Genomic DNA, 27175 nt, shown 5'->3' on the forward strand with positions numbered 1-27175 from the left:
GCAACTGAGATTGTATCTAATGTTTTGTTCCAAACTTAGGAGTCTGATCTTTTGAATATATCAATATTTATTAAAAATTTTTGAATCATGAGTGGCATGAAGAAATGTACTCCATAACACAGTAATGAAAAAAATAGATGGATGTTACCAATGACAATTAATTTATGTTAAAATATAGAGAGCTAATTTTATGTGTGTAAGAACTCTTGGCTTTACTTGAAATGTACATTTTAATCTTTGGTTGAATTAATTGGAATGGCTCTTTGAAGAATATTGGAACTTCCAAGAAAACATGTTTAGGATTACACTTGAACTTTTAGTTAGATAAAACTGTTACCTATACCAGGGATCCCCAACCCCCAGTTCACAGACCAATGCAGGTCTGCGGCCCTTTGGGAATTCGGCCACTCAAGTGGCAGGGAATCAGGTGAAGCTCCATTTATGCAAGGGGTGGGCACACATGTGAAACCACCCCCTCCCCCCTCCACTATCACTGCTGCTCAGCAGAGCCAGAAAATTTGGGGAACATTGACCTATACCATTTGAAGATTTCTTATTAACCTCTACCATTCAAAGATATTTTCCTTAAAGACAATTTTTTTGTTACTGAGGAAAACACTAAAAAAAGCCATACTTTGCGAACAACTGGCTGAAGCATTTGTTTTAAAGCTATTAGGAGAAAGAAATATGCATAATACTTCGTATGAAACTTCCATTTGTAGAATGCCAAGAGTGCTACTTCTTCACATGTAGAGAGGTTGCCACTAACAACTCAAGCCTTTATCATTCTGACTGTTGAACACCATGAGATATTGAACTCTACTTACAAAATATATTTATATGTTGCTACTAATACATTATTATTCTAATTGCTATTCTAATAATGTATTAATATACATTGTAATAATGTAGCTGAAGATGGAATGTGAGGCCATGAGTATATAGGAGCAAAAAGAAATTTTAAAAGGTCATTATTTTTAGAGTATAGAAATATAGTAATTGATATTGGTTCAGGTCTGTTGCTGGTGTTAACCCTCTGGAAGCCATTTTTTTCTTTGGAGCTTCTAGGCCGCCACATTTTGTTCCTGGGAAAACGGGAGGTGGGGATTACAAGGAGTCGGTGGAGGATTAGCCATAACAACATTCCTTTCTTTGGGAATCAAGGGCATTTGGCCTGCACCTGGATGGGAGTGACTCGGGGTTGTCTCCAGTTGGGATGGTGAATTGATTGGATCATGTGATGGACTTGTGGGTGCAGGGGATGGATCTTTGACTTTCTTTTGGGTGGGGAAAACCCAGAACTCTCAGATTCGGGTTTTCCCAGATGTGCCAATATGACATCTCTAATAAAATGGAAGTTTGAGGAACTTCAAGCCTTGGAATCTTCTTTCATTGGGGGTTACTTGGAATCCTGACAGCTGGTTGCAAACTTTCTGGTTTTAAGCACTGCAAGCATGCGAAAGTTGCCAAGATTTAATTAGAATTTTGATCTGATTTAATACATTTGAATCTGTGCTTTGCTGGGTTGAATGCAAATAATCAGATCAGTTTTATTCACAAATTTGATTCATTTTGATCAAGCAGGAAAGTGTAAAACACATTACAGAACAATAGAGTTGGAGTATGAAAGTGTATACAAAGCCTTTGGAACTCTTGTACGTTGACTTGGAAATTAGAAGCTCAAAGACAATTCTAATTTTGAACCAAGTGCATAATAAACCTACTAGCTTTAGGAGTCAGATTCTGCTAAAGGAGGAATAAAGGGACAGACTAGGACATTGAGTTAAAAAGATAAAGTATTCTATAAAGTTAGAAGCCAAAATTCAAAGCTGTCGTTTATACATTGATTTAAGAACAGTTAAGATTTCAGTTTATGTATGGGGATTACTCTTGATTTGCCTTGTAAAAAGCTAAGTACTATGAATTGAATGAGTTGCTTAAGAATGATTCTGTTCTACTAGGGTTTTAGGATGAATCCATCCACAATTCTGTAATATAATTAACCATCTATTTTTTCTTCAGGGTTTAGTGATTGAAAGAGTTGGACGCAGACCTCTTTTGATTGGGGGATTTGGTTTGATGGTTTTCTTCTTCGTCATACTTACTCTGTGTATGAGTCTACAGGTCTGTATATATTAATCAATCTATTTTCTTTTAAATATGTGAAATCATCAGGTTTAAACATTCTTTTTAATCATTCTTATATGCAACAAATATTAGATCTTTTTTGTGCAACCTTGAATTAGAATAATGAAAAATACTAATTTTCTTTTGTGAACTATATTTAAGAAGGAAGTTCAAACTTTACATTAAAAATATTACTGTAGTTTACAGGATTTGTAGTGTAACAAACTGAGGCATAACAATGAAGTGTTTCCCCTGATATATATCTGCATTATATTTTTTGCAATAATACCTTCCCAGTTTTATTTATAGTAAACTGAAAAACATAGAAATGTTTCAGAACCATTATGACAAACCATGGTTTTAAACTATGTCTTCACTAGTCCTAATTTCTAGTTTTAAATAAAATCTTCTTTTCAAAGATTAAATCATACCATTCAGGATCACAGCTATGGAGGTAGTGAAAATTGCCTTGAAGCATATATGTTTGTTACACTTTTCCAAAGATCTGGGAATGCTCTGCATAGCTGTCTGCCCAAGAGCCCTTTTAGCCTGATCGTACAGATCTTGACAAACATGCTAGGTGCTGTGTTAGTGAGTTGCCCTTCTTGCTTGTGAATATTGATTTTTTTTTTCATATTCTTATGACATTTGAATGTCAGAGCATTTCCATCAGTCTTGAATAACAAGGGGGGAAACTAGAATTTAAACTTTGGGTTCAACGAAATCCATTTCTGATGGAAATAGCAATAGCAATAGCAGTTAGACTTATATACCGCTTCATAGGGCTTTCAGCCCTCTCTAAGCGGTTTACAGAGTCAGCATATTGCCCCCACAGTCTGGGTCCTCATTTTACCCACCTCGGAAGGATGGAAGGCTGAGTCAACCCTGAGCCGGTGAGATTTGAACCGCCAAACTGCAGATAACAGTCAGCTGAAGTGGCTGCAGTACAGCACTCTATCCACTGCGCCACCTCAGCTCTAAGCAATGCTAAGCAATCCAACAGTCTTAGTTCTGGGTAATCAGAGACTATGATTAGGTATGACCTTGGCTGATTTTGACAGGAGGAGATAGAGGTTGGAGGGCACTGAACTAGAAAGCTGCCACACGCAAGGGCCTGCCCTCTCTCTTTTCGGATGTCTTCAACTGATTAGTCTCAGCCTGTAAAGAGTGTTTCTGTTATTGTTCCTTTAATCTGTGTAATAAAGCTGGGATTTATTTGCTACTGTTCTGTAGGGAGAACGAGGCAGACAGGAATTGAGGCAAGGCAAGTTGAAGCTAACACAACCTTTATTTACAATAACATACAGCTCAATGTAAGGCAAACCTCAAACCGGCAAACAGCAAAAAAAATTGACAGCTGACAGCCCTTATACTAGAGCTGTCAGACGCTTAACCAATAGGGTAGCTGGATTCTCCCGCCAGCTGGTTGCTCGCATCTTAGCCAATCAGGAGCTAGCAATGCAAGTCAATGGCGTCGTAGCCTTGAGGGCTTAACAGATACCTATAACATATTAATGACTAGAGTTTATTATTCTAAGCAGGTATTAGATGGCATACAGATTTCCAAAGATATGGTATCAGGAAAGTGGTCTTTGTATCACTCTGCAAATGTTCTTGTTTTTTACAAGCAGTCTGAGAATCTTTGTATTTGATTTGCAATTTTTTTAAAAAAATTGCCCAATAATTATTCTGGATGGTTTAAAATCAAATAAAAAAGATACAATTTGAATAAAACACAAATAATAAAACATAAAATAAAAACACCATATAAATTACTGTAGGTTTACAAAAAATAATTAATTTTTAATGTTATCTGTATTTTTCAGGAACAAGCAGTCTGGCTTCGATATCTTAGTATATTCTGCATTCTTGCAATCATTGCCTCATTTTGCATCGGACCAGGTAATGACTATCTTTTCAAAGATGCTCTGACAGAAAGAGTTGTGATGGTTTTTTTTAATATAATTAATCCACTCATAATATGCCCTGTAAAGTTGGATTAGGGTGGGGTAAAAGAGGAAATACAAAATCTCTGTAATAGTATAAAGTATTATGTTCTTCAGGTGATAATAGATATATTTGGGGCAGTTGAGAAAGAATACTTCCTAGGTTACATGTATCTAAGAATAATAATACACTGTATAACATTATTATATGCAAATGCTATATATTATGTTATTTTAATGATTAGACTGTTATATACTTTTGAGAGTGTCAGCTTGTAGCGATCATATAGATCTTCCCTAGGATGATTGGTCACCCACTTGGCCTTTCAGATCTTGCAATGGTGCACCCATTGCCCTTGTAATCATATAGTATATGATTATAAATCTAAATATATAAATATTCCTGATGTAGGAGAGGCACGCAGTTCTCCTGCCTCATAGTAGAAGGCGCTTTTTAGAGGCTTTTTTAAGCAGTTAAGCAGAGTAATCCATGGTGAGGCAGGCTCAGGCAACAACTAGCTTAGCCTGATCTCAGGTCTCACCTTTTTCCTTTCAGATTTTTTTTTCTTTTCATGACGACAGTGGTGAGGCTCTGCCTCCCCTGACTGCACGTCACTGCTCCTGAGTATACTATAGCAATAGGTTCCTGGCCTGAATAGACCTCAAGCCTCTGTTTTTCTTATTTAGGTTTATGAAACACCTGATTTTTGTCTCTTTCTTGCAGGTGGAATTCCATTTATCCTCACCGCAGAGCTCTTTCCACAGTCTCAAAGGCCAGCAGCATTTATGATTGCTGGAATAACCAACTGGCTCTGCAATTTCATAGTTGGACTCCTTTTCCCTTTCATTCAGGTATGGGCTCCGAATTACAGAAGGTACCAGAACATTTTAGAAAGGGCAAAGTGTGATTTGCAATGAAATCAATATGTAACCCTCTCAATCTATTTATAGTGCCTTTTTTCAGTGTTTCAAAACTTCTGATTTATTTTTTATTTAAAAAAGAATAGTTTATAAGTCATTACATGCAAACTATCAAGGGTCGGGGACATAAAAATAAAAACATAGGGAAATTTAAATAAAAATTAACAGAAGAATTAATTGAAAAATACACAGGTAAAAGATGAGGCTCTGAAAAGATACAGAGCATGTTGATCTGTTCCTGTTTATGAGGGAACTTAATATAAAGAAGTGCCAGTTTGCATAAAACACACAAAACCTCTTTAAAGCATCCAAAAACGAGAAACCACAAGCTCCCTTGGTAACTTATACAAATTTTATTTAAGGATTTTTTTTTTGTTAAGTAAGGTCAATTAAGAGGCAGGACACATCGTTCCAGAGAACTGTTTATTTATAAGGAGGAGAAAAATCAGGGATCAAACTGCCCAGCAGCTTCCTCTTGAAGGGAGCTGTCCAGCACATTCAGCCACTGACAGCTCTCCAATTTCTGGGAAATTGGGCCAATCACGGTGGCATTAGCTGTTCCCTCGAATTTACATATGCAACACCCTTCCGCGCCTGGCAGGAGCGTCCATCAATCACTCAACTTACATAGTCATGCAGATAGGTGGGCGTGACCTGACCTGTGCAGTCCAGTTGCTTCAGCAGCAGCAGCAGCAGCTGGAATAGTCAGGTCTGCTGCCGCTCCTGAGTCTCCTGGTGGAATCATCTGGGGCTCAGCCTGGGGCATGGCCGAGTCCACCCCACCCAGTTCCTTGAAACCTCTTCACTGGATACTGTGGTCCTCAGATAAGTGGGTGCATGCTTGGTTCGGGTTTGAGAGTAGTGTAGGTGTGTTTCTTGTTTGGCCTTCTGGGTGCGTCTCCTGATGGGGTTATGTTAGGGTTTTCCTTTTGCCCCCAGAGTTGGTCAATATGCCTCCTCCAGACTGTACCATCAGTCAACTCTGCTCGGTAGGATTGAGGTCCGGTTATATTTATTATTTTGCCCGGAACCCAGGTTGCAGCCCCTGTATAATTCCGGGCATAAACTACAACTAACACCCCCTTTTCACCCTTATTTTTATGACCATCGAAAATAGTTCTAATCAACTTTCCTACATAATTTTGTATGCAATTAAATAGCACAGTTTTAATACGACCAGAGCTAAGGGTTAATAATATGTGGGGATAGTCCAAAATAGTTTGGGCTGGATGATTTTCTACAGGTTTTATTGTTTTTAAACTAGAGAAATCAAATGTAGTGCTCAGCATTAATGCATATTATGAAATGCTGGTAATAGAAGGCATGTGTTTAGTCAAAGGAAGATGTTCTTATACATTTGTAGACCAAGACTGTCTTGAGATCTGTGGTAGGAATCCTGATAATCCAGGTTTCATTTTGCTTTGTGTTTTCAGGAAGGGTTGCAAACATACTGTTTTCTGGTTTTTGCTGCCATCTGTCTTGTTGGAGCCACTTTCCTTTTCTGGGTTTTACCAGAAACAAAAAAGAAAACACTTGCTGAAATCAACCAGGCATTTGCCAGGAAGAAAATGCCTCTGGAAACCCAGGAAATGGGTCATTTTGATCCTAAGGGAAAATCAAGTGAAGTACAAGAATCCAATTTTTGTCATTCATTGGGAAATGAAAAAAGCAAAGGTGATATGGCCTAAATTCAATTTTTATATTTTTAAATTCAATTTTTACATATATTTTTTTGCATTTTAACTATTTATTAATTGTCTTGTGGTTGGAGAGAAATTGTGACCAGAGTTGATAAAGAGTCAAAAAATGAGGAACTGCCTTATTTGAGCAAGATCATTGATTCATTTAACTATGCAAACTGTCAAGCTGGCCTCCCTCAGCAACCAAGAAAGAAACCACTTAACTCCATTTTGCAGAATTAAGAGTACTTTTACTGGTTATGAAAAGATAGCAGCTAAGCAAAGCAAGATCTGAGGCAAAAGCGCACAAAATCATACATATCAATATGTGACCAACCCCCTCCCCCTGGTAACCCTCATCCCACTGTCCAATCTGCAAATCCCTTAGGTGTCATGTGAGTTCCATCTTCAAGGAGCATCATCAGGTTGGTATGTGAGACGGTTGGCCTTGACCAACACCAAGCACTAATGTCCAGCATGTGCAGTAGATGGTGAAAACAAAACTCCCTTTTTACAATCTCTCCAGTACTTAAACTTCCTCTCCCAAATACCAGTCCCCCCCTCCCCGTTTCAATGGCAGCCAAAAGCAAATAGCAAAACAGAGGCTGACATCCGGCCCTCCTTCAAGAAAAGAAGTCATCCCTGCAAGAAAATATAACAATAGAAAAGACAACATAAGATATGTACATTTCAAATATGATCAAGGGTTATCAGGGTACTTAGCGTAGAACTTCCGTAAGAGTTTAGGAGCTCTAACATGGGATTTACCAACTCACTCAGCCTGGGGGGGGGAATGCTTCCAGGATTCTAGATATTGAATTAGATTCCTATGCTTCCTGGAGTCCAAGATTTCTTTAACCTCAAAATGTTGCTCTCCCTCAATAAGAAGAAGGGCAGGGGGTGCAGGTAGAGGTACACGAAAAGAAGAAGTGTGCTCTGGCTTCAACAGGTTTACATGAAACACAGGATAAATTCGCTTAAGATGCTTTGGTAACTCCAATCGTATAGAAACAGGATTGATTTTCACAATAGGGAAAGGACTGACATACTTCGGCCCCAGTTTCTTTAATTTCTGGGTGGTTTGTAGAAACTTGGTAGACAAAAACACTCGATCTCCTACTTTGGACTCCCTTTGCCTTACCCTCTTTTTGTCAGCCTGTTTCTTGTACACCCGGTGAGCAGCCTCCAACGCCTTGCGGGTCATGGGCCAAATTTGGCGAAGCTGGTCACTCCACTTGGAGAGGAACAAAATTTGCAGTTTTTCTCGAAGTAATTCAGGAATTGGTACAAAGTCCTGTCCAAACACAACTCTAAAAGGGGTCAAGTTGGTACTGCTGCACGCAGAGTTGTTGTATGCCACCTCAGCATGTGGCAACAGTTCAGCCCAGTTATCTTGCTGATAATTGATGAAACACCAGAGGCACTGTTCCAAAACAGAATTAGTCCGTTCACAAGCCCCGTTAGTCTGAGGATGGTGGGTGGAGTTTAGCCCCTGGGTGGAGCCAATTAACTTCAGAAACTCCTTCCAGAAGAGGGAGGTGAACTGAACCCCCCTATCTGAAATTATGTGTTCAGGCACTGTATACATGTGAAATAAACAACTTAGCTAATGACTTAGCTGATAGGATTTTGGAACAGGGTACAAAATGAACTTGTTTGGAAAACAGGTCGATGATTACTCGAATCATAGTATTTCCTAGACTCTCTGGCAATTCAACAATGAAGTCCATCGCTATCTCCTTCCATGGGGCCTTAGAGCGGGCCACACCTTGGAGAAGGCCCTGGGGTTTTCCCGGTGGGCGCTTTGCGGCAGCACAAACGGGATAACTGGCTATATAGGACTCAATGTCTTTTTTCAATGAAGGCCACCAAAATTGCCTCTTAACAAGATGTAAAGTCTTTACAAATCCAAAATGGCCTGCCATTCTCGAATTGTGGGCCCATTGAAGAACAATACTTTCAGGTTAGCAGGAACATACAATTTAGCCCCTACCCAAGCCAGTCCATTCTTTATAGTACATTCATTTGAAAGTTCCTTGAACCAGTCATCGGACTCAAGGCCTTCCTTGAGTTTGCACATGAGGTCCATCGTGACCTCTAAATTCAAAATGCCTTGGCTTCTAGTAATTACTGGGGCAGCTAGACTTTTCGCTGGGATGACTGGGTGAACTACGCTCAGCTTAGAGCTGTATATTGGGGAAGCCTAGACAAAGCATCAGCCATGAAGTTCTCCCCTCCCCCCGGAATGTACTTGAAAGTAAAGTTGAAATGGTTGAAAGGTTGCGCCCAATGCACCTGTTTAGGAGACAGCTTATGTGGGGCCTTCAATGCGTCCAAATTTTTATGATCAGTCCATACTTCAAAAGGGTGTTTTGCCTCTTCTAGGAAATGTCACCTGGTCATCAAAGCCCATCTGACCGCAAAAGCTTCCTTTTTCCATATAGCCCATTATCTCTCCATCTCTGTCAGTTTGTGAGAGGTGTAAGCGCATGGCTGCAATTTCCCATCAGCGTTCGTTTGAAGTAATACTGTCCCCACCACCACATCACTGGCATCAGCTTGAACGATAAATGGTGCCTCCATATCTGGGTGTTTCAGAACGGGTTCAGCTGCAAAGAGTCACTTCAATTTCTCGAAAGCGGCTTGACACTCCATAGTCCAATTCAAAGGCTTATTCGGTCTGGGCTTGGCCTCCTCTTTGACTTTAGGTGATTTGTAATGGGCAGAGCAATGCTGGTGAACGAGGGGATAAATTGACGATAAAAATTCGCAAATCCCAAAAAACTTTGTAATTGTTTGTGGATGCGAGGAGGTGCCCACTCAGTTACAGCCTGGACTTTCGCTGGGTCCATCTCGATGCCATTGTGGGAGATGCGGTAGCCCAAGTAATCAATTTTCTCTTGATGAAATTCACATTTATACAATTTGGCATAAAGTTCTGTGGCCCGGAGTTTCTTGAGTACTGATCGTAGTAAGGTCACGTGTTCATCCTGTGTTTCCATGTTGTTCAAGTTAGACCATCACGCCCTTGTACAGGTGTTCATGTAAAACTTCATTTATTAATGAGAGGCCAAATGGGAGTACTCTGAATTGAAAACACCCAAGTGGGCAGTTGAAAGCAGTTTTCCATTCATCTCCCTCTTTGATTCTGACTCTGTAGTAGGCCTCTCTTAGGTCCAATTTCGTGAAGCTCTTCCCTTTACCCAATTGGGCCAACATATCCTTCATCAGAGGGAGGGGGTATACATTTTCCATGAACACACTATTTAGATTTTTGTAGTTAACACAGAGACGAAATGAGCTATCTTTCTTTTCTCTAAACAACACAGGGGCGGCCACATGTGGCCTAGCAGGTTCAATAAACCCCCTTTTCAAATTTTTGTCAATAACTTCCCTAATTCCTCCATTTCACCTGGGGCCATTGAGAAAATCTGGGGTTTTGGAAGTTTTACTCTTGGGAGGATCTCAATGCTGCAATCTGTTGCACAGTGAGGGGGTAATTTATCAGAGGATTTTTCAATGAAAATGTCCTTTAGATCCCAAAATTCGTTTGGGATTTTCTCCTCCCCCTCAATTTTTTTCTGCACCGTGGCCGCTAGGCTAGTTTCAGCGTTGGTAATATTGGAAACCCTCCCTTCTCCTTCTGGGGGTTTAGCAGTTTGGATGCACAACCACCCTTTCTTCCAGTTGATGTGTGGGTTCCATTTACGTAACCAGGGTAAGCCCAGTATGAGAGGCCGGTCCATCCCCGGTGCCACAATGAAACTTAATGTTTCCTGGTGATCTCCCATCCGCATGTCTATAGGTTCAGTAACAAAATGGGCAGGAGTCCCCCCCCAGCTATAGACCCATCTAGCTGGCAAAAAGCAATGGGGACTTTCAAAGTTCTCAGTTTCAAGCCCATTTTTTCCACCACTTCCGGGCTAACAATGCAACGTGTGCATCCCGAGTCTAAAAGTGCCAGCATTTTTGCTTGGGCGCCAGTAGAGGGCACTTTAAGTTCTACTGGGATGGTCATGGGGCCTGATTGGAAACTTACCAGACGGTCGTCATCGGATTCGGTTTCATTTCCCCCCTGATGAGGAGGACGGTTCTTCTTCTCATGGGATGGGAAGGCATTGTGCAACAGGTTCCAACCCTTTCATGGTGGTGTCCCTTCTTTTCCCAGGTTGTTTGTCTGGTTTTCTCTCCCCCCGCCCCTGGCTGGGGGCTTTGGGCCAATCTTGGAGTGGCAATTTACTGCCCGATGGCCCTCCTTTCTGCAACAGAAGCAGGTGGTAGACTGAGGCTTGCTTGTAGACCAACTTTTTCCTCCTTTCAGAGTTCCTTTGGGGGTGGGTGGGAGGGGTAGCTTTCTCTTTCTCACTATCATTGTGTTACTTGTCTCTAGCTAAATTGATCTCTACATCTGCTGCCAATTTGTACCAGCGTTGCAAGTTACCACCACCCCCCGTTTACACAATTTTGGTATATATCTTTGTTTAAGCCATCCATAAAACTGTCCATTAAAGCTTCTTCTGACCACCCCGCATATAAACGGACAATTTACGAGACTCTTGTATGTAATCAGCCACTGGGTTTTTCCCCTGGGTAAGAGTTTTCATTCTGGTTCTGGCCTTCCGCTCCGTGAGCAGGTCATCAAAGCGTTTCCTCAGAGTGACCATAAATCTATAATAGTCTCTCAGCAGGGGGAAGAACTCTTACCTTGGCTTCTTCTGTGGGGAGATCCTCTCCGAACTGTTGCATGAAATTCCAGATTTGGACCCAGAAAAATCACCTCCAAATTTCACACCAAGTGGAGGAACTTTTGCCATATGGCATCTGCGGGGGGGCCTCCTCCTCTTGGAAGGGCTCTTGCGGCTGCTGTTGCTGCTGCTGGTGTTTTCCCATCCTGATAAGCTCCACTGTCTGCCCCCAGGGCCCCCCTTTGGCAGAACAGGGCTTCTGCAGTTCTCTCCTCTAGGTCTGGGAGATCAGCTTCTCTTTCGGGACCGCTCTCGCATAAACACCGCCTCTCCCAAGCCTCTTGAAAGAGTTTCATAGCTTGGGACATCATAAGGTTCTCCTCATCAGCGTCCTGCCAAGCAGCTGCCAGCCGCCGATGTTACCTTGTGGTAATTCCAGCCAGAATTTCCTCAGGGTCATACTTCTGTCCCACTCCCAATGACTACCTGGGGCGGACGGATCATTCCTCCAAATTCAGATCTGCCATCTGCTCCGTCTCCAAGGAACGAGGATGCAGCCGCCCCCATGTCGTCCTCCTGGTCTCTGCCTGGGTAGGGCATTCCTTTGAAGGTTTTGGTTTTATTTACACTCCCCTCGGAAGGTGTTAGCTCCGGGCTGAGTGTGAAAATGAGATCTTGCTTAATGTCAAGCCGGCCTCCCTCAGCAATCAAGAAAGAAACCACTTAACTCCATTTTGCAGAATTAAGAGTACTTTTACTGGTTATGAAAAGATAGCAGCTAAACAAAGCAAGATCTGAGGCAAAAGCGCACAAAATCATACATATCAATATGTGACCAACCCCCTCCCCCCCGGTAACCCTCATCCCACTGTCCAATCTGCAAATCCCTTAGGTGTCATGTGAGTTCCATCTTCAAGGTGCATCATCAGGTTGGTATGCGGGACGGTTGGCCTTGACCAACACCAATCACTAATCTCCAGCATGCACAGTAGATGGTGAGAACAAAACTCCCTTTTGTACTTAAACCTCCCCTCCCAAATACCATGCCCCCCTCCCCATTTCAATGGCAGCTGAAAGCAAATAGCAAAACAGAGGCTGACACAAACTCACATCTGAGCATTGAAGCATATTAAGCAACTAGCATTTCCAATGATTCCTTGATTAATTGTTGGAGTGCAGTGACTTTTACCACTAGTTTGGCTTCATGGTTCAAGCATAATTCAGTTTTTCAAGCATATGTTTTGCAAATTCAAAAACCTATTTTTTATTTATAACTTTAATTAAAATTCAGATTTTTTAAATAGTGAAGATTTGATTTATGGAGTGTTTTAACCTTTTGAGGTTAATGCTAAAATAATTAGTCCCATATAGATAACTTCTTAGACTCATGGCAATTCTATCTATGAGGACATACTTAAATCTTAGGTCTTCAGAATCTTTTTCTCTTTAAATATACTCAGGGCTTTAGGTTTTCGCAGTCCATTTTTATAAATAAAATTTAGTGAATGTGTATTTGAACATTGTGGCTCAACCAATATCATCTAGTGCTTACAGTATCTTTACCCCAAATCAACCCAATTATGAAAACATATCTTGCTTTGTGGTTCATCTTTATCAGGTTATAGATACAGTTTTAGTTACATAATGCTGAACACAGGAATGCTGTGTTACAAACTATGTAAGAGATGCAGGAATAGGTAAGCTGTATTGGGATGAGGCAATTTTAATTGCCAGATATTTGGTCAATAGACTGTGGAGTTCAGCAATTAATGAAGCTCCATTATTACATGTTATAAAAATAGAACCATCTTTGGCGCATTTAAGAATCTTTGGCAGCAGTGCACGGGTGCACAGTCCCAAAACAATTAGGAGGAAAGAACAACCAAAGGCAAGGAAACTGAAATCTATAGGTTATCAGTCAAGAAGAAAGGCATATAGTTTTACACAAAAATGTTATTATTTCACGTTCTACAAATTTTTCTAAACATAAGAATTGGAAAAAGATACATGCCAATACCGAAATATGTATGCCTGTTAGTCAGAGGAATCCAATATATGAACATTCACACAGGCACGTTAAATAGAAATCCGAGAGTAGCTCAGGGTCTGAGTATAGCTCAGAGGAATGTTTGGAGAGTGAGATTCCAGTGAAATAGGAACATTTTATTCCAAGGAGGTCTGAAAGAGCAAACAAAGAAAGATTTATAGTTGATGAAGTAAAAAGTAAAAGTGTGTAACGCTCTTTAGAGCCTCAAAATTACCAGAAAGTATTAAACAAAAGAAATGGAAAGAGGCAATGGATGAAGAGATGTCTATGTAAAGACATAAAGTTTTCACTCCAATGAGGTTACTAGAGGGAGAAAAAGCTGTTAGATGCAAATAGATGTACAAAATGAAACTTTTGGTGAATGATGAAGTACAATATAAAGCAAGGTTAGTTTCCCAAGGCTTCACACAAAAGAAAAATGTTCCTTATGATGAAGTATTTGCGCTTACAGAGAGGAGTGAAACCATGACACTAATTTTAACCTTGGCAGCATTGCAAAATAATAAGCTATGCCATTTTGATATCAATTCTGCTTACCTAAATGCATAATTATATATATATATATATATATATATATATATATATATATATATATATATATATATATATATATATATATATATATATATATATATATATATATATATATAGCCATTAGGCCACAGGCTCTTATCCATTATCAGCGAAGCCAGGGTGAAAGGCCACAGGATAAGCCTAATGGCTAAGATGTTTGCCTAGTATGTAATATAGCCCAGGTTCAAATCCCAGTAAGGGTATGGCTAACTGATGAGAGCTAAATAGCTTGAAATAGATCTATACTAGTCTCCCTTTATTTATTTATCAGCACAAATTTTAAAAAAAAGACAAATATAACAAAGGCAGCAGTAAAAATATTGGGTTTCTGTCGTGATGGACTCTTGTGACGAGCCGATTGACAGATGATGGAAGCAGTTAGCTTCCTCCCATAATTGGGGCTTACCAGGGGTTGTAAAAATCATATATATATATATATATATATATATATATATATATATATATATATATATATATATATATATATATATATATACACACACACACATATATATACATACACACACATATATATATACATACACACACATACATACATACACACACACATACATATACATACACACACACACACATACACACACATACACATATACATACACATACACACATATATATAGCGCAAGCTCCTGGTTATGAGAGTGATTAACCAGGAACAGTATATAAATAAAACAAAGCACATAAACCCTAAAACAATCAGAGAGAAATTGGAACAAATGTTTAGATACTATTTTGAAAAAAATGGGTTTCAGAAGCAGTAAAGCTGATCCATGCGTGCATACTCAAAATTGTGAAGGCAAAATATCTATATTGTTAGCATTTGTGGGTGGTATTTGTTACATAACAAAAGAACAATCACAAATTTATTCATTTGCAAAACAGCTTGAAAAGGATTTTCAGTTAGTGTCTAGGAGAAATAAAGACCATTTTAGGAGTAGAAATAAAGAAACTACAAGAAGGAGGGTATATTTTAAGTGAAAAGAAGAAAATAGAAAAAAATAATATGGAAAGCTGTAAAAGTGTGCAAACTCCCATGATATCAGATTTTCTAACCATCAAAAATATTTTTCTAGGAACTATCAGGCAGTCATAGGAAGTCTGTTGTACTTATCACAATGGTCAAGGCCCCCATTCAGTCAATATTTTAAGCCGTTATATATCAAAGTCTACACAACAACACTGGTTACTACATTATTTAAAGGGAACCATAGATTTAGTATTGCATTTACAACCCTCAAGTGAATTGGGATTGAAATGTTTTGTAGATCGTGATTGGGCTAATGATGTACAAGATAGAAAGTCAGTCAGACACATTAGTGGGTTGGAAATCTAAAAAACAGATGTTAGATATCCCCCCCCCCCGGCTGACAAGCTGACAGAGGTTTCCACCAAGTTCCTTTGTTCTGATGGGAACAGAGGTTGAATCCCATTAGTCCAGAGGTCTGACAGATCCCTTTAAAAGGGGATGCTGCCCGACCATTTCCCAGCCGGATGTTTACTTGACCTGCAATAAAGAGCTGTTGTTAGTGAAGACTTTGTGTGCCTCCTTTACCCGATCTAACAACAGACTTCAGTTGCGATTTCTACAGCTGAAGCAGAATTCATAGCATTATCAAGATTATGTTCAGAGATAATATGCTATACCCAATTATTGAAAGATTTTGCTATTGAACTTAAAGGAGCTATACCAGTATTTGAGGATAACTCAACACAATACTAAATATTGAATTTAGTAGCTGGAACAGTAAAGTGCACAATGGACCAGAACACACAGTTGTAGTTGATTAGTTAGTGCTGACTCACGATTGGTTGTCGTAAGTATGAAGGGGGATTTCCCCTTTTTTCCTGCCCTTCTGTGTGTTCTGTATACTGTATAATTTACCTCATGATATCCCTGTGTTCCTGGCTATCTTGCATTTTTTTTTCTTTTTGGATGATGACATAGACTGCTGTAAGTTTGAAATACATATATGTATGTGTTCTGACCCCCCTCGTCCCACACCAAAGCACGCCGAGCCAAAGATACTTCAAGGAATTTATTAACAGACGGACAGGTCCTTGCCAGCAAACCGGCACAGACAAGCCTTGGCAGCAATCCAGCCTGCCAAGCTAGTTAGTTTAGTCAATGCGTTGACTCCTGCAATGGGACATGTGCACAAGAATTCCTCTTATAGTCTGGAGAGGAGCCTAATTACCACCAGCTGAATGCAATTATCTCCTGTAACTGCACAACTGTTCCTTACGCCTATCAGTTCTTCGGTGCCAGGCATCCAGGAACAACTCCCTTGGCTCCTCCCTACTGCTCCAATGCTCAGGCACCTCCTGGTGGCCAACCAGCCTCTCTGCGCTCTGCCTGGAGTCAGAACCCTGTCCAGGGTCCAGGGTACACACACACACACAGGTTGTGTTACTGTCTCTGAAAGCACCCACAACTTCTGAAGGCAAGTCACTCCACTGGTTAATTGTTTACATTGTCAGGAAATTTCTCCTTAGTTCTAAGCTCTTCTTTTGGTCCCTTCTCTGGCTAATGTTTAAGATGACTTCTTGATACAATTTGTAATCCACAGGTGTATTATATAATGAAAAATGAATAAAAGAGAAAAAGCAAAACAAAATCTCAGCTGAAAAGGAAAAATATCTCAGCTGAGAGTAAAAAACGAAATATCAGTTTGTAGTTAATGTAAAAGATTATACAAAAATAATAGTTTACCAAATACTGAAGAGATTTCTTACTTTAAAAAATATTGCTGTGTCTGACAATTTGTAATCCACAAAAGAAAATAGAGAGGTAATTGTAGATGAATAGAATCTGTGGTGTGTTGTTGCAGTTCCAAGCAGTTTCACAATTCTTGTGAAAGTTTACAATCCTCATAAATTTGCAGTCCCAGTGGACAGGATAAACGGCCTTGTGTAAGCAGAGGCTTGAATAAATGATCACTCAATTTTCTCAGGATCATTCAATAGATATAAAAATTCAAGATCATTTAGTTCACCAAGACTGTAATAAATTCTTATAAATATTCAGAGAGAAAAAACACCCTTGCAAACAGATTTGCTCTTAATTTATTTTGCAATTACATCTCTAATTGTGCACAGTTAATGGTAAAAAGAACTATGCAGTTAATATAGAAGATTTAAAACAAGTACAGTCTACCGTATATAGAGAAAAGATAATAATAATACTGAGTTGCTGAGATTTGTTTCCTTTCTTCAGCATAACAGACCATGCTACTCAGCAGAATTCACCATAGTAAAGTTTTCTATTCAAGTCCAGTCTTTTCCTGTATTCACTTTTTCCCCTATGGGTGCAATTTTGTGCTTGTTTAGAATTTTTCTGAGGGTTTTGAAGAGATTATTTCTGATCTTCGGTAAGGATTCTCTTATGCTGACTGGCAAATCCCTGGGGGAGGGCCTTCTCTGTGGCTGCTCCGGCCCTCTGGAACGATCTCCCCGTGAAGATCCGGACCCTCACCACCCTCCAGGTTTTCCGCAAAGCCGTCAAGACCTGGCTGTTCCGACAGGCCTGGGGCTGATGAGTTCCCATCCCATCCCCACTTGAATCGTTATCACTGTTGTTGTTTTTACTCTGTCTGTCTTTTGTCCTATTTGTATCCCCCCCTCCTTTGGTTGTGTGCCACCCTGAGTCCCTCAGGAGTGGGGCGGCATACAAATTAAATAAACATAAACAAACAACATAAACATTAAAAGCTGTGTCCTCCTCTACCTGCATGTCTTCTAGATTTAGTATTAGTGTTGGTAGAGTCTAACACTTCAAACAACTTTTGAGGATTGAGATTTAAAACAACTTTTGGGGAATAGCTGAAGTCAATAACTATTTTAATTCTACAAGGAAGAAAGTAAGAGATACTGCCTCTTATTGGAGGGAATAACCTGTGCTCAGCTAGTGGAAGATCCATCACAGGTTTATTAGTTCACAGCTCTTGTTGGGAACATGGCATAGACAGTTTCTCAGATGCAGAGAGCAGTCAATGTTATGACATCTTTCTCACTAGTCCCAGTAATTCTATGCTATTTGATTAATAGAGGTGCCACTTAATTCCGTATTGATATCTGCAATCATCATGTTTGGCTAAATAAGTCCCATCGGAAATCAACCACACACATGGAAAAGTATGACAGCCTGAAACATCCATTTGGATGGATAAAATGGAACAGCCCTGCATTTGTAAGAGAGCCCTGCTATATCAGAGTTGCCTCAAACTGCGAGATGGGTAACAAATAAATTTAACAACAACAACAACGAAAGCTCCAGAAAAGGGGCAGAGTCAGGCAACCACATGCCATGCTATAAATCTTGCTCTGGGTTTCCTTTCCTCTTCCGTTTTCCTTTCTTGTCATGCTTATTAGATTTTGAGCCAGGGGGCAAAGCCTCCATTCTCTTTGAAAATCTGCACTATGTTCTGGAAAATCAAGACTGCCTTTGCATGTCCATAAATCTCCTGTGTTAAAGGGATGCTTGGAAGAGGCTGGGCATGCAGAGGAGCTGAGGAAGATGGTTGGGACAAGAGAAGACATCTTCAGGCCAAACTTCCTGACTTGCTTCTCCTTCTTCGAGGCTACCAGCCACCCCCCTCAATCCTGTATGGTTGGCACACATGGAAGAGGGTAGTCCATCTACACACTTTCTCCAAATACATGGAACAAATACATGGAACTGGAAGGATGCAGCCAAGTGGCAGGTCTAGTGGGGCCAGAGAGATAAAGGGCGGATGGGGGCTGAGTGGGTTTGGGTGCCCTAATGATATATGCCTTCCTTTTTTTTGGGAAAAGTACACATCTGGCAAGAGGATTGCATGGCGCCCTCTCACACCCTGTGTTTGGGATCACACAGGCAATGCCTGGTCCTCGGCTAAGCCACCCCAGGCAAGGAGACACATGACTCCTGGGGCAGGCAGGGTTCGGAGGCTAGCTGAGCTGCCAGAAGGGGTCAGGAGGCCATGGCTGCGGGCAGGAGGAGGGTCTGTGGCATGAAGGTGCTCAGTCATCGGGCCTACTAGAAGTCTGGAGGCTTCAGTGAGGCCTGTGTGCATGCATGAGGCAAGCGCGGGGGGTTGTACGTGCATGCGCAGGAGGAGAGCATTGCATTATGGGTGTGGGCACACACACGTGCACTATCACACACGTGTGTGCCCTTTTGACACCCGATCTGAAAAACGTTCGCCATCACTGGCCTAGGCCATCTTTATGTAGAGCAACAATTCATTTTTTCAGATCCTCAGAGAGTTCATTGCCACGAGGTGCCACGTTGAACTTCCAGTGATCAGTATGCAAGAGTGAGAGCGATAACACCAAATTTAACACACTTGCTCCTCCTTCACACCTGAGAGCTTGTAACACTAACAAGTCACAAAACACCAGGGAGGGAAAACGGCAAATTGGGCCCCATTTGGATATTATCACTTAGGAGTGTAGCTATTATCACTTAGGGGTGTACTCACTTTTGTTGCCAGCAGTTTAGACATTAATGAGCCATTATTGTGTGTTGTGTTATTTTGAGGGGACGGCACATTTACACTGTTATACAAGCTGTATACTCACCACCTAACATTGTAGCCAAGTGTCATTTCTTCAGTGTTGTCACATGAAAAGATATACGTAAATATTTACAAAATGTGAGGGGGTGTACTCACTTTTGTGATATATTCTCTCTCTCCCTCCTTCCCTCCCTCCCTCCCTCTCTCTCTGTATGTGTGTGTCTCTCTCTGTGTGTATAAATAGTGCACTGGAAGATCTGCAAGAAATATCATTTTCCTGCAAGCAAGAACTGGTGGGACCATAAAATAAAGTCATAGAAAATGAAGAAGCTAAATTGCTCTGGAACTATACCCCAAACTTAACAATCGTGAATGAGAAATACAAAGAAGTCTGGTTAGTGGACATAGCAATACCTGGAGAAAGCAGAAGAGAAGACAAAGAACTGGAGAAGATAACAAAATACAAAGATCCCCAAATAGAAATAGAACAACTGTGACAAAAGCAAGGAAAGGTAATACTAATACTAATAGGCGCCTTGGGTGAAATCCCAAAACAACTGGAGCACCACTTGAACACCATCGCCATTGATACATTGAGTGTGGAAGAATGGATTGTAAAATTGACTGAACTAGCAGAGATGGAAAAATTGCTTTGATAAGAGACAATGGATTAGGCAGCTTTATAAGAGACTGGAAGCTGTTTGTGGGCTTTCTATGAGTTAAATATAATAACAGATGGTTAATGGTGAGGTTTGAAGAAAAGTGCAATGTTTGGGCTAACCTGTTGACTGTTTATATATATATTAGATGTTATATATATATTATATGTTGGGTAAATTCTATAATTAGATAAAGATGTCCTCATCTGAAATATTGATTGATATATTTTTGTTACATATGGATGAGAAAGTTTATAATTATTTATAAACCCATTATGTAAGAATAGGAAAATTTATTGTTATTTTTTAAAAAAAATTCCCAACACCCAACCAGGGTGGATTTTTTTTAATATTGTTTTTAATTGTATGTTTAATGTTAGATTTATTTGATGTTTTGGGGTTCCAACCCTTCTTTTGTACACATTTTTTGTTTTTCTTTCTGTTGAATAAGTTTTTCTATTTCTTTGTTTTGAATTTTATTCTTGTTGATGAAAACATAATAAATATATGACAAGATAACAGAATAAAATGATTAGACTAAAGTGCACAACTATAAACCTCATGCTCTAAGAGCCAAGGTGGCGCAGTGGTTAAATGCAGCACTGCAGGCTACTGCTAGATCAGCAGTTGAGCGGTTCAAATCTCACCGGCTCAGGGTTGACTCAGCCTTCCATCCTTCCGAGGTGGGTAAAATGAGGACCCAGATTGTTGGGGGCAATATGCTGACTCTCTGTAAACCGCTTAGAGAGGCCTGAAAGGCCTATGAAGCGGTATATAAGTCTACTGCTATTGCTATTGCTATTGCTTTTGCTGATGATTAGGTATTGATTGTGCAAGACTGGCTAGAAAATATTGAATATGTTATGAAGATTGAACTATTTGGAGAAATGGTGAGCTTAAAAATAAATAAGCTAAAGATGACAATATTGTCTAAGAATATAAATGTGGAAGATCAGAAGAAATTGGAACCTAAAACTGGTTTTAAAGTTGTAAAAAGGTAAAGTATATAGGGTGATTCTTACTGATGAAAATTGTACAAAAGCAACTATGTTAAAATATGGAAAGAGATAAGGTTGGATTTAATGGCAAAAATTAGAATTGTCATTAGTAGGAAGAATTTCAGTAACTAAAATGAATGTACTACCTAGAATGTTATTTATATTCACAACTATACCAATATTGTTTAACAATTCTTTTAAACAATGGCAGAAAGATATATCAAATTTTATTTGGCAAAATAAAAAAACCAAGAATTAAATACAAGCTTTTACAGGACTCTAAAGATGTCTGGGTTTTCTGGATTTTAGATAATACTATGATGCTTGTTGTTTAGTATGGTTAAAAGATTGGCTAACTCTAAAAAACTCAAGGATGTTAGACTTCAAAAGTTTTGATTTGGAATTTGGGTGGCATGCCTATATGTGGTACAAAGTAAAAGTTAACCCTGGATTTAAGAATCATATTATTAGGTAATTGATTAGATGTGTATGGTTGAAATTTAAAAGACTGGCTGAAAAAGTTCCATTTTGGTTATCACCTAAAGCACTAAATAAAACAGAGATGCTATTGGAAGGTAAGTGAATGACATATCAGGAGTTATTGAAGAAGGTCAAGAACTGGAGTGCCTGTAAGGACTTGCCTTTCCTTTCTACTCAAAAAAGTAGAACTTTTGAAACGATTGGCATTTCAAAAGGAAACTTTTATTGAAAATGATAGCAAGACAAAGAAAGCAGGATCTGAGGATTCCCGTGCAATTCCATTAAGTTAAAAAGATAAAAACCCCACCCCTCAGTCTGTTGTAGCACAAGACAATCCACAGGTATGAAATTGTTTTGAGAACCTCAGGCTGAGGTGGTGATAACAAGTTGTTCTCAAGTTTTACTTGCTGGTGGCTCCAGTGCTGAGACAAAACAGATAGCCCTTAATTTAGACTCCCCCCCAACATTCCCAGGAAGGTAAATCAAAGTACAGGATAAGCAGGCAACAGGAAAAAGGTTGTAAAGTGAGGAATGCATCCAGGCCCTCCCCATTGGAGTGGCAGCATCATGATAGGGAATCTATGGGACCTGACCGGCTTCCCCCACTAGGAGAAGGAGAGGTCCACCTGGAAGAGAAACAAGGAGAAAAATAGAGCAGTGATTTAGTTAGGCTTCTCAGGATATTGCATATGGAACTTTTTTAGCAGTTTGGGAGCACTGATATGTCTTTTGGCCACCCATTAGTTTTCGGAGGGTTTTTTTTCCAGTTTCCAGGATACTAAGTATGGCTCCATGCTGTGTGTGTGAATCAAATATTTCCCTGATTTCAAAGTGCTGCTCTCTTTCAACCATGATAGGAGGAGGTGAGGCTTCCTGTGGTAGTCTGAGTGGAGAGTTATTTCAGGTTTTAGCAGACTGCAATGTAATATTGGGTGAAATTGTCTGAGAGTTTTTGGCAGCAGTAACTCAATTGTCACCAGATTTAGAATTTGTATGATGGGAAAAGGGCCTATGAATTTGGGCCCTAATTTTTTTAAGGGTTGTAAGGAGTTCAGGAATTTAGTGGATAAGTACATCCTATCTGCTACCTTGAATGGCTTGGATTCTGTTCTCTTTTTTTCTGCCTGTACCTTAAAGGCTGCTCAGCATCCTGAAGTGCTTTTCTTACCACTGGACAGATGTTTTGTAGTTAGTGTATCCACTCCTTATGTGTTGTGGCCTGTTGACTGCCAGCCCCTCTAGCAGCTGAATCAGAAGAAGAAGAGACGTGGGAGTCAGGGTCAGCATCAAGGCAACCTGAGAGCTCAGAGGGGGAAGATGGAATAGGGCTGGCAGAGAGAGACAGAGGTGGAGCCTGTGCCATCCATCAGCCCTCTGATGGAGAATCAACAGCCACCAGGTGGCTGATGAGGAAGAGGAGGAACAGCTGTGTCCAGTGCCTAATATGCGGATGCAGAGAAAGTAGAGAGGAGAGCAGTGGAAATCTGTGGGCCAATCCTTGGGAAGGAAGAGCCACCACTGCTAGCGAAGCCCCATCCTAGGTCTGGGGATAAAAGGCAGGGACATAGATGAATAGATGTGGCAGATAACTATTCATCTCCTAGCTGGCCAGATTTGTTAGCCTGTGGTGAGAGAGAAACTTTTTGCCGGGGCTGCTGGTGCTCCTAATAAAGGAACCTTTGAGTTAATTTCAGAGTGTTTGTCATATTTGGGGAGCTCTGTCAGAACATTAAGGGAGGGTATGGTAGGCTCTTCTATTGGTAGTTCTGTTATTGGATTCTTGGCCAGTAGCTACTCTAAATGGAGTGAACCCAGTGCTCAAGTGTACTGCATTATTGTAGGCAACCTCTGCAAAAGCAGGTCAGTTCAACTGTCCTGTTGTTAGTTGATGAAGCATCTTAGGTAGGGCTCTAGAGCTGAGTTCATACATTCCATCCTGCCATTTGTTTGAGGAGGATGTCTCAAACTCAGGCCCTGATTGGTACCCAGGCGGCTTAGGAAAGCCCCTCAGAACTTTGATATGAATTGGGCCCCCCGGTCAGATATAATCCTTTGGGGGGGGCATCATGTAAGTGATATATGCAGTGTAGAAACATTTTGGCTAGGGCTTTTGCAGTGGGAATCTTCTGTCAAGGTATGAAGTGAACCTGCTCGGAGAACAAGTCAGTCACTACCCAAATGACAGTATTTCCTGCATTTTGGGCAGTTCTATAATGAAATCCATAGAAATCTCTCTCCAGGGTGCTGAAAGCTGAGCCACGGTTTGTAATACTCCTGGGGGTTTCCCTCCCTTCTCTTTGTGGCTGCAGAGTTTGGGCAACTGGCTACGTAGCTCTCTATACCTTTCTTAAAGGACGGCCACCAGAATTGCTTCTTTATCAGATATAACATTTTTACAAATCTGAAGCAGATGGCTAGTTTTGAGTCATGGCAGGTTTGCGCCCAGTGTACTTGCTTTGGGAATAGTTTCCACAGGGTCGTAAGGGCCTCCATATTCTTATGGATAGTCCATACTTGGAAGGGGACTTCACTCCCTTCCAGAAAATAGCTCCATGTGAGGAGGACCCAATGGACAACATACACCTCTTTTTCCCAAACTGCCAATCTCTGTTCTGTATCTGTTAATTTTTTGGAGGTATATGCACATGGCTGTAATTGGCCTTGCTTATTCTTTTGGAGGAGGATCACCCTGACTGCCATGTCACTAGCATTTGCCTGAATGATAAAAGGTTTTTCTGGATCTAGGTGCTTCAACACTAGTTCTACTGAAAACAGTCTCAAATGCCACTTGGTACTCCATGGTCCTGTTCAATGGCTGTCTCAGTTTGGATTTACCCCCCCCCCCTTAGTTTTTAGCAAGTTAGTAATTGGAAGCACAATTTGGACAGATGCTGAGATAAATTGTCGGTAAAAGTTAACAAACCCCAGGAAACTTTGCAGCTGTCTATGCATGCAGGGAGATTCAACCGCTGCCTGCACTTTCTCAGGGTCCACTTCTACTGCTACATTATATTATTATTATTATTATTATTATTATTATTATTATTATTATTATTATTATACAATTGTATCACAGCGGCCAGTTGTTTCACCGGATTTGGCATTGGTTACTAGTCGGGCCCCACCCAGGGGCCTAGGACGTCGTAACATATTTTCTTAATATGTGTGCAGATCCAAGCAGTGCGGCTTTTTGCATTTGACTGATGGTGATTTTGTCAATTTTTAACTGTTTTAAATGTAATTCCAGTGCTTTTGGAATAGCACCCAGTGTGCCAATTACCACTGGAATTACCACTGCTGGTTTGTGCCATAGTCGTTGAATTTCGATTTTTAAGTCCTGGTATCTTGCGATTTTTTCATGTTCCTTCTCGGCGACCCTGCTATCACCTGGTATTGCGATGTCTATGATTGTGACCTTATTTTTCTCAACCAGTGTGATGTCTGGTGTATTATGCGCCAGTATTTTGTCGGTTTGTATACGGAAATCCCACAAGATCTTGACCATCTGATTTTCGGTGACTTTTTCAGGCTGATGTTCCCACCAGTTTGTTGCTGTTTTAATATTATAATTTTTGCACAAATTCCAATGGATCATTTGTGCTACTGAATTGTGCCGCAATTTATAGTCAGTCTGCGCGATTTTTTTACAGCAGCTGAGTATGTGATCAACAGTTTCATCAGCTTCTTTGCAAAGTCTGCATTTGGCATCATCAGAGGATTTTTCGATTTTGGCCTTAATGGCATTTGTGCGGATAGCTTGTTCTTGCGCAGCCAGGATTAGTGACTCTGTTTCTTTCTTTAATGTACCTGTTGTTAACCATAACCAAGTTTGTTCACTGTCCACTTTATCTTTTATTTTTTCCAGAAATTGGCCATGCAGTGCTTTGTTCTGCCAACTCTCCATTCTTGATTTTATCACATCTTTTCTGTATTCTTGTTTCGTCTGTTGGGCCTTCAGTAGATTTTTGTTCTTTACTTCGATTAATAGATGTTCTTGACTTTCTTTTAAATAATCAGCCAGTGCATGTTTTTCTTCTTCAACTGTTTGCTTCACTTGTAATAATCCTCTGCCACCTGATTTTCGGGGCAGGTACAGTCTATCAGTATCACCACGTGGATGTAAACTGTAGTGCATTGTCATTAGTTTCCTGGTTTTTCGGTCCAAAAGGTCCAAATCAGCTTGTGTCCAGTTAACTATACCAGCTGTGTATCTTATAACTGGTATTGCCCAGGTATTTATGGCCTTGATTGTATTTCCACCATTCAATTTAGATTTCAAAATTTTCCTAATTCTGTTGGTGTACTCTCGCCTGACAATAGTTTTTACTTCTCCATGCTTGATGTTATCCAACTGCAGAATGCCTAAGTATTTGTAGGCTTCATTTTCTTTGCATTTAATTAATTGGCCATTGGGCATTTCAATTCCCTCACATGCAGTGATTTTGCCCCTTTTTATGGATACAGTGGCGCATTTTTCCATGCCAAACTGCATTGAAATATCGGTGCTGAATACTCGGACTGTGTTTGTCAATGATTGGATTTCTATTTCTGACTTTCCATAGAGTTTCAAATCATCCATATATAGTAAATGTGAAATTTTTTCAGCTTCTTTGGCTGTTTGGTAGCCTAATTTCATTTTTTTTTAAGATTATTGATAGTGGGATCATTGCGATGATGAAGAGAAGAGGTGAAAGTGAATCACCCTGGAAAATTCCTCGCTTGATATTAACTATTCCGTAGATCTCATTCCCTACTGCCAACTCAGTTCTCCATTGTTTCATCGCCTTTTCAGTAAAGGATGTAATATTTTTGCTAATGCCAGTTGTTTCTAAGCATTTTATGATCCAACTATGTGGCAGTGAGTCAAATGCCTTTTTGTAATCAATCCAGACCATATTCAAGTTCGTTTTTCTGTTCTTACAATTTTCTAATATCATTTTATCAATTAGAAGCTGATCTTTGGTGCCCCTGCTCCTTCTTTTGTTGCCTTTTTGCTCTACTGGCAAGATGTTGTTTGTTTCCAAATAATCCATCATGTTATCTGCAATAATGCCTGTGAGTAATTTGAAGGTTGTTGGCAAGCATGTTATTGGTCTGTAGTTTTCAGGTGTTGTTCCTTTAGTTGCATCTTTCTGAATCAAGTATGTTTTTCCAGTTGTCAACCATTCATCAATTTGGCCCTTTTGTAAAATTTCATTCAGTTGCCTGGCCAATATTGCATGTAAACTGGTCAGATATTTGAGCCAGAAACCATGTAATTGGTCCTTTCCAGGTGATGTCCAATTCTTTACCTTTTTAACTCGATTTTTGACCATCTCAGTTGTTATTTCTAATACTTGCATTTGCTTGTTGCCAATGCTTTTCTCAAAGTCATGTATCCACTTTGCTTCCTTGTTGTAGTCCTTTGCATTTTCCCACAATTCTTTCCAGAATTCAACTGTGGCCTGTTTTTCTGGTTTTTCACTTTTGGTGTCACCATTTACATTAAGACTTTGATAAAAACGCCGTTGGTCTGATCGAAATTGCTGATTTTGTTTATATTGG

The 27175-nt window shown here is 40.1% G+C and overlaps 1 protein-coding gene across 3 annotated transcripts in view; it reads left to right on the forward strand.

Moving 5' to 3' along the window:
• Positions 1-6812, forward strand: part of SLC2A9 (solute carrier family 2 member 9) — a 55701-nt gene extending 48889 nt beyond the window's left edge. For all 3 annotated transcript variants that reach the window (XM_032223960.1, XM_032223961.1, XM_032223962.1), the window contains 4 exons: positions 2023-2124; positions 3954-4029; positions 4798-4925; positions 6428-6812. In XM_032223960.1, coding sequence (XP_032079851.1) covers positions 2023-2124; positions 3954-4029; positions 4798-4925; positions 6428-6682 — 561 coding nt within the window. In that variant the 3' untranslated portion in view covers positions 6683-6812. The remainder of the gene's footprint in view (positions 1-2022; positions 2125-3953; positions 4030-4797; positions 4926-6427) is intronic.
• The last annotated feature ends 20363 nt before the right edge of the window (positions 6813-27175 follow it).

The sequence above is a fragment of the Thamnophis elegans genome, chromosome 9 (genome assembly GCF_009769535.1).
Source record: "Thamnophis elegans isolate rThaEle1 chromosome 9, rThaEle1.pri, whole genome shotgun sequence".
NCBI classification, from domain to species: domain Eukaryota; kingdom Metazoa; phylum Chordata; class Lepidosauria; order Squamata; family Colubridae; genus Thamnophis; species Thamnophis elegans.